Genomic DNA, 8,847 nt, shown 5'->3' with positions numbered 1-8,847 from the left:
GTAACTTATATTACGAGTTAATTAAATTATGAGTATATTTTTGTTTTAATTTAAATCATTAAATTATTTAAAAAATATTTAAGTCATTTGATTATTATTATTTTTAAAAGTACCGCTTGTAAGTTCTGAGTGACAATTCGATAATCGGTACAGTTGATCAATACCCATTGATGAGTAAAAGAATATATCTTAGGTCCAAGTCGATCTCATAGTCAGTGTCGAAAATCAGAGAAAAAAAAACTATTTTGAATTTTGATTCACATATTCGTGACATCTAAAATTGTTTTATGAAAAAAAGTTGAATCATAGAAGAAAAGGAGAAAGAGAACTTTCGATTAGTGCAAACAGAAAAAAATCATATAGTATCGATATTAACAATTTAATGACTTAAATAAAAATTTTTGAACAATTCAATAACCAAATTATAAAAAAAATTAATTAAATGAACAAAACAAAAACTTATCAATAATTTAATAACTAATGGTATAGTTTACCCTAATAATAAATACTATTAAACTTTTCCAAAATTTTTCCACAACCTTCTTAACAGGAATAGTAAATTAGAAGGCCAAGAAAAATAGGAACCTAGGGTTTACGATGTAAACGGCGACGTTTGAGATACGGGGCTCAAACTCTAGGCTAGGAAAATCGCTCACCTCCTCCATATCATCCCTCTCGTTGCCGCCCAAAACGCTCTGCTCTTCTCCGTACCCATTTTTCTTTACTTCCAAAAGATCCCATGGTATGTTTGTTAATCTCATCATCTCCTACTCTGTTTTAGATCAGAAAATGAATTCTTTTTTATTTGGTTTTGCAGGCCCCAAAGAAGGACAAAGCCCCTCCTCCTTCATCTAAGCCAGCCAAGTCTGGAGGTGGAAAGCAGAAGAAGAAGGTCATCTTTTTATTATATCTTATGCTATATATATAATGGGGTCGATCTTTCTGCTTTTCAAAAGTTAAATATGAAGTGGGGGGGTTTTTGTTGTTGTATTAACAGAAGTGGAGTAAGGGAAAGCAAAAGGAGAAGGTGAACAACATGGTACTATTTGACCAAGCTACCTATGACAAGCTTCTCTCTGAAGCTCCTAAATACAAGCTTATCACTCCTTCAATCCTCTCTGATCGTATGAGGGTACTTTTTTCATTTCTACCTCTTTATATTATATGTTAATCATTTGTTGTTGTATTTTTAATGTTGTTTCCCTTTGCATGATGTTTACCTTTCTTTTGCATTTGTGATGATATTAGTTTTCGATTTGATTTATGGTGTTCTCTAGTCTGGAGGTTGAGATCTAAATAGTTCATTCTATTTGATGTCGGCTTGTCGCCCTGCTCAATTTTTTGGAAAATAAACGTTTATCTGGCACGAGTTTTTTATTGTTGGATCAATGGTGACTGCTACACGGATAGATGAATTTGGGCACCCTAATTCTTAGTTGTTTATTCAATGTCTGACCTCGAATGGTGATCTAAAGTCGGCTTATTTTGGGTCATAAACTCTTGTTGTATGTATTGCTGTGACAAAATAATATGTTCATACACTCGTGTTATAGAGTTAGAATGTTGGTTCCAGGTCAGGTTGACATTCTTTTTATAGAATGTTTGCTTCTAGTTCGCATGCGCGAACTCTATTGAATGGGGTCTAAACCCGGCTACTGTGTCTAATATGTTTTTCTTTTTTTATGTGTGTGTGTGTGCACTTCACAGATTAACGGATCACTTGCAAGGAAGGCAATACGGGAGTTGATGGCAAGAGGGTTGATTAGGTTGGTCTCTGCGCATTCAAGCCAGCAGATTTACACTAGGGCAACAAACACCTAGATCTTTAGTTATATTTTTGCAATTAGTTCTAAGAAGTATTGCCATGGTTGAGTTTTGACTTGGATAAATGATTTTTCCCCCCTTTAAATTTGGTTTAAAACTTCTCTTTGGCTACTTTTTGTAGAATGATTTAATGGTTGAATTTCAGCTTCTTTGGCCACTCAGCTTTCCTAAGTGAAATTGATAAGGTGTTTTAGTAGTGTGTTTAAAACCTTAAAATGTCCTATTTGAGGAAATTGAGGCCAAGCAACTCCTCTTTCTGTGTTAACTTGCTGGATTTTGAGGAAACGCGGGGGTAGAAGATCAGAATCATAATGTGGAGGAAATGGTTATTCATAAGAAGAGAAATTTGGGTCCACTTTCTTTGTTCTGGAGCGTTCCATGCCTTGAACTAGGGTTAAATCTTCAGAAGCATTTAGAGAGATCTTTGAAGTATTTGTGTTGGCTGCTTATCTCCTATCCTATTGCCAAAGTTTGTTCTTTAATCTGGATTAATTTGTTCATTTTTTAAGTAGAAAGAGCAAAATACAAAGACTTTCATAGTAATCTGCTTATTTTATGAGAGCTTGGGCAATCGAAATTGAATAAGTAAAACATAAAATGATCATGTGAAGAACTAAAGTAAGAAACAAATATCAATGAATGTTGAAAGTTGGACCAAAACAGAGGAAATGATGACGATAATGGCAACTTATCTCTAACCACCTTAACCCACATATCTTAACATTTTTGGCAAGCTTTCAAACTTATTAATAATATAGCTTTCGAAGTTGTCATTTTAAATATTTTTATTATTTACAAATAAGAATTTTAATTTTATTAAAGTATTTATTTAATAAATAAATTATTTTATTGTATTAATGCTTCTATTTAATTAATTTGTAATACAAATAAAAATAATTATTTTTATATTGAATTATTAAAATTATTATGTTTTCTCTCACAGAAAAGAAAAATTGATTATTTATATAATAAGTAACTTTATATTTCACATATAAAATATTATAAATAATATTTATGTAATCTAATCTAATATATTTATATTAACTACATATTATCTATGAACAATATAATCAATTTATTGACCATTAAGAAAAGAAAACAATGAAAAATTGCAACAAAACAACTTGTATTATAGATAGTTATTATTTTAAATAATGTTTTTTTGCATTAATTATTAAATTGAATATGGTATCGAATTCATTAATTATGATTTGAATTTTTAATATTATTAAAAACGTATTGATCAACACCATCCATTTTCTATATGATAAAAACATTTTGTTAAATAAGTATATATTAATTATATTCTATCACTCAAGTAAAAGAAATTAAAAAACTAATTAAAAAATTAAAAGCGTAAAATCAGTTGATATTAAAAACTACTTTAATTTTAAAACTTTCACTTTATACTTCCATAGATCTTTCTCTTAAATACTTTTTTTTGGCTTTGTGGGGATTTAGCCCTGCCCCTGCGTACTATAACTCTTATTCCCTATCTGAACTTTAGTAGCTCTACGATAGCATCATAGAGAATAGTGCCCGGTCATCTCTACTGATAAGATTGAAAGAGAAAAGCAAGAAAATGTCGGTACAGGAGAAACACTTACAACCTTTTTTGCAAAAGGAAAATGCCAATGGGCTTTTGTTGCAGTTAGTAATCCTGAGCTGAAAAACAAACTGCTCAAGACAAACTTCAAAACCTCCACTTACTGCCCAAGAATTTAATGAAATGAAAGAGAAACAAGGTTTATAGATGCCTTCCGCTATTCCCATCCAACCTATTCTTAAACATAGGTATAGTGATACGACCTTCTAAATAAAAGATAAAAAGAAGAAGAAGAAGAAGAAGAATGAATATACCCGTGTTAGACTACCATACGTTATCAATATATATCACCAAAATACTCCTAGAAATACTCCTAGACTAGCTGTAAATTTCATATGTACTCCATCCACTTAAATACAAACTTACCAGTCTTTCTATCTCTTTAGCAGTTGTGGACAAAAACAAATACCTCATTCATTATTACACAACTTACTTTTAACATGTTAATAGATATTCACGGTCCAGTTTCTATTTCCTTATCATTTCCCAGTCCAATGATGTTTTTAACCAAAACAGGGAATATCATGGAGTGTTCTTCAAACTTACAAGAAAAGATGATAGCTGTTGTGATCGCCTCTTTCATCCTCCATCCAAGTGCTCATTCAAGACAAATGGCCTCTGTAAGATCCCTCCGTAAATAACCCAGCTACAAAAACTTTTACCCTTTGATGTAAATGTCACATGAAATGTATGCATGCAGGAAGGAAACATACCTAGGCAACATTTTGACTTGATTTGTGCCAAATATCTTATCATATATAATAAAGATGGGGCAGGCATCTATTGCCCTCGGCAACAAATGGAACCACCAACACTCCTGGCAAAACCTAAAGGTCAATTTGTTTTTGCGCCACAAATGGTTTTAGCTAGAATTGCCTTGGAAGCTCTAAGTGTTCCAAACTATCAAAGACCCCTTCCTTTTGAACTCACAAGGATGAAAACCGTTCATGGCCTTCCCCATCAAAGCCATGGCTGCAATGCTTGGAAACTGCTTCTCTTGGAGTTCATCCGATTTTGCCTTTGAGCTCTGTGGTTCACAGAGCACTGCAGCATCAGGCTTCTTGTTTGGAGGTGCAGCTATGCGACGACACCATCGATGAATCCAAGTACGCGAAAGAGAGATTTCTTGACTTTTCCTCCCTGAACCACTGGAACTGGACTCGCCACTCTTTAATAGCACTGGATGTTGATCCAGTGCCAATTTTGATCTCACATGGCTTCTACCTACTGTGGGCTCTGAACTTGTTTTGCTGCAATTCATGATTTTGCTGATCTTGTTAATCTTTACACAGGATGAAACTTCTCCCATTTTAGAGATTTTAGTACCAGAAGCAAAAGGATGTGAGGTGCTCAATTTGAGACGTTTAACCCATCTGCTGCTTGGATCTGGCTCCAGAGGACCATCTGGACAAGCAGTAGCATTGGAATTTGAAGGCTGCTCAGCATGGAAAAGGAGATGCTCTGCATCTAGGCTCTGGGTTCTAGAGGTGCTTGTCCCTCCATCATCTATTGAATTTGCTGCAGCTGGAAGTGCAGGAAGTCTTTCATTCATATCAGGTGATTCCCCGTTGACCATTTCATTCCCAGCTTCTCCAGTACCATTTCCAGTTTCTGATAATGATGGTTTATGAACCCCCTTGATGTTCTGAAAATTAACAAACAGTTATGTCTAGTTTTGAATACTCAATACAGAGATCTTTGTATAGAAAGAGGTAATTTTAGCATGCTATGCTCACTAGGATGTTAAGACCGAACTAAAAAATACTCATTGTATGGAATATCAAGAACATATTGCTCATTAAAACTTTAGTCCAACCAAAGAAGTATTCATCCAAAAGGTACCATTATCTTAAAGCTACATCTGATCCGATTAAAAATTTCACTTTTAGCATAGTAAAACAGAATACGAAAGAATTACCTGATCTAATGGACATAAAGCCACTCCTGCAACAAAAGTAAGCTTATTAAATATGAAAATAAATACTGAAAGAGCAAGTAAATATAAATTTAACTAAATTTAAAGATATTTCTAAGAGTAACTTTCTAATTAGTCTGATGTGAGATTTTACAATACATAATTCCATTAGCTTCATGATTACAGAGGCAACATAAATACATACCTGAAAGAAGGCTCTTCTGGAAAACATCCAATTCCATCGCGTCAGTTTCAACTGATGATTCATTCTTTAAACAAACAGTAGAAGTTCTGATGTCCCGAACATTTTCTTTTCTTTCACTATCTGTAGAGCTCTCCAGAGGTTGCAGTTTTACTCCTTGCTGACCATGGAAACTGAAACTGGGAGATAAGCTCAGGAACTCATTGAACATTTTTCCCTTCAATTTGGGGGAGACTGTTGCATCTCTGAACTCTTGTCCTCCTTCAGTTAAGTTAACACCAGTCTTCTTTGTAATGAAAAATTGGTGAGTTGTTTGAGAAATCTTGGAGGGACCTGTGGGTAATTCTTCCACAGAATCAATAGTGGCACATATTCTCATAGTCTTGACATCATGAACAGAACGAGGTATTCTTGGCAGCAAGAGATGTTCATCGTATGCTTTTCCTGATTTCTCAGCCTCAGGACTGCCCAAGCTTGGAAGCAATCTAAGACTAGAATCATATTCCACTTCCTGACTCTGCTTATTCTGACTATTGTTTCTTGACTGATCATTAAGTAATAAAGGTGCAACATTCTGCCCGGACAGTGAATTCTCCACTCTTCTGGACTCGAAAAGGATATCAGCTTTCTTCTCATGGACCCAAAAGTTAGAATAGCTGCAAAGTTTAGCATCTGCGAGGTGCTCTTTGGATGCTACAACAGGGCTTGGTTGATCAATGTTTTCATGCTGATAAGTGAAGGACTGTGTTGGAGCTGCAGCACTATGCAGTACATATGGTACAATTTTAGAACATGACCCAACATCATCCAGAAAAGATGATGAAACAGCTAAAGTGTTGTTTTCAAGAAATTCATGAGGCTTGATCAGCTTCTGAGGTACTCGTGATATGCCCTCTGGATAAGCCCACTCACTTCTACCCAACCCAATAGAATTATGGCCATCATTGAGATCAATTTGATACTTCACTGCCTCACCGCCAGATGAAGTACCTGCATCATTCTTAGAAGACATGGCATTCTCCCTATTCCCTAAATTGCTGAACAGTGGAAGAGGCTGTCCATCTAAAATTTCTTTCCCCGACTTCATTGAAACCATTCTCAGACGCTTCTTCAAGGTGTCATCTGTTCTGTCTTCAGAAACGTCTCTAAATCCTTGAGAATAGTTTGAAATATTCGCTGCAATTTCAGTCCTAGAAAGCAAAGGATGCTTCTTAAAATCTTCGTGATCATCTTTTTTCGGTCCAGGGGAGTGCAGTAAATGACTGCGAACCTCAGTGGATGGTTTGTGCCTTGCATGTTTCCAGTGATCCATCCAAGCAGCTTGGTAATGATTCATAGATTTCCTAGCTGTTCCATCACTATCAGAATCTGATTTTGCAACACGATCAGACATGATATGATCAATTCTATTTTAATTTCAGAAGTCTCAGAGGCTCATTGCACCTTAACTGAAAAAAAAAATCAGCAAACACCATTAAACATAATATCCATTAGGTTCCAAAACAAAATTCAAAGAAATTAGAAATCAGAAATTAAAAAACAAAAGAAAATCCAAATCTAATGCTCATAAAGGCCAGTAAATGGAGCTTAGTGGAATTGAAGGATCAACAAATTATATGCGTAACTAATTACCCAATTTCAACCCATAAAGCAGGGAACCTCAGACGTGTAAATTAGAAACCTTAAGGTTGAAGCAGCCAAAGAGTTCTTTGATTGCACTAGTTAAACCCTTATGATCAATCCAGGCTCCCAAAGTTACAACGTTTGGTCCCTCCTACGAATTTTAAACTGGATAGCACGATCCCACATATACTATAAAAGCGATATATTTTACAAAATCAAGCAATCCGTAGTTAAATTTCCAAAAAGGTTGATTTTAGCATATTCTTGTTTGATTGTTCCTAGTAGGAAGATAAATTTAGGATTATTATTAATTTTCTTGTTTAGAACCTATATATTAGGCATTGATCTTTTCTCCATTGGTATTGAAAGTTCTTCTAAATATTTAATTATTATTTTGTTCTGTATCCAAAAAACATATATTATTTTCGTTAAAAACTAACTTAATTACCAATAAACAAATATTTAATTATCTATTAGAAAGGACGTTTCACATTGTAACGTAACGTATTTATAATAAATAAAGAAGTACGTTTGGATTCTGGAGTTCATTCCATGAACCGAATCTATCCTTTTCAAATAAAGAAGAAAAAGAACAGCACAAAAAAGACTACTTACTCATCCTTTCCCTTATTTTATATTTCATCGCTACTAATAAAACGGATTGTACTGTTCCGTAAGCAAAATTAGAGAAACATAACTCATAAACTACTCAAGCAGAGCAGGTAGTAAAAAATCGGAAGAAGTCGAAACGAGTAAACAAGCTCCATGCACCAACTAAACAACAACCGAAGATGCTAAAAGAAAGCAGTATTGAAGCGAGCAAGCAATAAAGAGTAAAAATTAAGTCAAAACCGCGTAAGAACTCACCTCAAAAGGCTGAGAAAGAGGAATCAAGAGTTCATGAAGAAAAGAAAGAAGGAAGATGAAGGAGAAGAGAAAGAGTGAAGCACAGATCCATGGAGAATATAAGATCAGAAAATAAGGAAAAATGTATAGTTAAATTGGGGAATTTTGAGAATTTGTGGACGGTGGAAGAGATAGAAAAAGGGGGAGGGGGGAATGAAGGACGGGATGTAATTGGTGAAAGAAGGAAAGAAATGAAAGGAAAAAGAAGGCATCTTAGGAAGCCGAGAGCCACATTTTCACGTGTCTTTAGCGAGTCGAGCCGATGAAATTTGGGAGCTGAATTAAACCAGGGTCCCACACACCTGCACTTTTCTATTCATATATTTTTAATGAGTTTTTACTTTTTGACGCGAATTATGGTTGTAATGAAAATGCTAATTTATTAATTCAATTGCACCATGCTGTCCTATCTATATGACACAAGCAAAAGATATGTATTTTAATGATATGACAACGAAAATAAATTTAGAGTGAAGCCAAAAATTCTTTTAGAGATCTCATAAAATTTTAATTTTTATGGTTTATATTTTTATAATTTGTAAAAGATTAAGTTAAATTTTTATAATTTTAGGACGGGTTAAAATATAATTTTATTTTTATTAATTTAAAATTTTAAAAAATATAAAGTCTTAAAATAAAATTTTTCATTTTAAGAGGCCCGCCCATACCAGCCCTCCTTGACTACGCCTGAATAAATTTAATCAAATTTTAATATAAATTAACATTCTAATTAGCATTTTAATTTGAATTTAGAATTCTAATACAAAGTTG

General features: G+C 34.0%; 2 protein-coding genes across 5 annotated transcripts; one reads left to right on the top strand and one right to left on the bottom strand.

The window, feature by feature from the left end:
• The first annotated feature begins 547 nt into the window (after positions 1 to 547).
• On the top strand, positions 548 to 2,001 carry LOC108477200 (40S ribosomal protein S25-2). The gene is made up of 4 exons (XM_017779671.2): positions 548 to 742; positions 818 to 892; positions 998 to 1,132; positions 1,708 to 2,001. The coding sequence occupies exons 1-4, from the start codon at positions 740 to 742 to the stop codon at positions 1,819 to 1,821; spliced, it is 327 nt and encodes a 108-aa protein (XP_017635160.1). The 5' UTR covers positions 548 to 739; the 3' UTR covers positions 1,822 to 2,001.
• Positions 2,002 to 3,819: 1,818 nt separating this feature from the next.
• Positions 3,820 to 8,421, bottom strand: LOC108479856 (uncharacterized). 4 transcript variants are annotated; one of them, XR_001870515.2, is made up of 5 exons: positions 8,038 to 8,323; positions 5,551 to 6,995; positions 5,349 to 5,374; positions 4,144 to 5,075; positions 3,820 to 4,048 (listed from the first exon to the last, which is right to left on the bottom strand). XR_001870515.2 is itself a non-coding variant. In XM_017782679.2 (4 exons), exons 2-4 carry the CDS (start codon positions 6,938 to 6,940, stop codon positions 4,317 to 4,319), a joined length of 2,175 nt encoding a protein of 724 aa, XP_017638168.1. In that variant the 5' UTR covers positions 6,941 to 6,995; positions 8,038 to 8,421; the 3' UTR covers positions 3,820 to 4,316. The 4 variants fall into 4 exon arrangements, 2 of the variants coding, with proteins under 2 accessions (XP_017638168.1, XP_052878644.1); XR_008275745.1 differs by lacking the exon at positions 8,038 to 8,323 and adding an exon at positions 7,180 to 8,023; XM_017782679.2 differs by having other exon boundaries at positions 3,820 to 5,075; positions 8,038 to 8,421.
• Between the last annotated feature and the right edge of the window lie 426 nt (positions 8,422 to 8,847).

This window comes from Gossypium arboreum, chromosome 12, assembly GCF_025698485.1.
Source record: "Gossypium arboreum isolate Shixiya-1 chromosome 12, ASM2569848v2, whole genome shotgun sequence".
Taxonomy (NCBI): domain Eukaryota; kingdom Viridiplantae; phylum Streptophyta; class Magnoliopsida; order Malvales; family Malvaceae; genus Gossypium; species Gossypium arboreum.
Note: the sequence above shows the minus strand (reverse complement) of the source record. Positions and strands in the feature narration are given on the sequence as shown.

Coding starts and splice junctions, on each gene's coding strand:
- LOC108479856 (XM_017782679.2), bottom strand. CDS start 6,940: ATGTCTGATCGTGTTGCAAAATCAGATTCTGATAGTGATGGAACAGCT. Junction 5,375..5,550: donor CCAGAAGAGCCTTCTTTCAG/GTATGTATTTAT, acceptor CTTTTGTTGCAG/GAGTGGCTTTATGTCCATTA. Junction 5,076..5,348: donor CTTTATGTCCATTAGATCAG/GTAATTCTTTCG, acceptor GTTAATTTTCAG/AACATCAAGGGGGTTCATAA.
- LOC108477200 (XM_017779671.2), top strand. Junction 893..997: donor GTGGAAAGCAGAAGAAGAAG/GTCATCTTTTTA, acceptor TTGTATTAACAG/AAGTGGAGTAAGGGAAAGCA. Junction 1,133..1,707: donor TCCTCTCTGATCGTATGAGG/GTACTTTTTTCA, acceptor TGCACTTCACAG/ATTAACGGATCACTTGCAAG.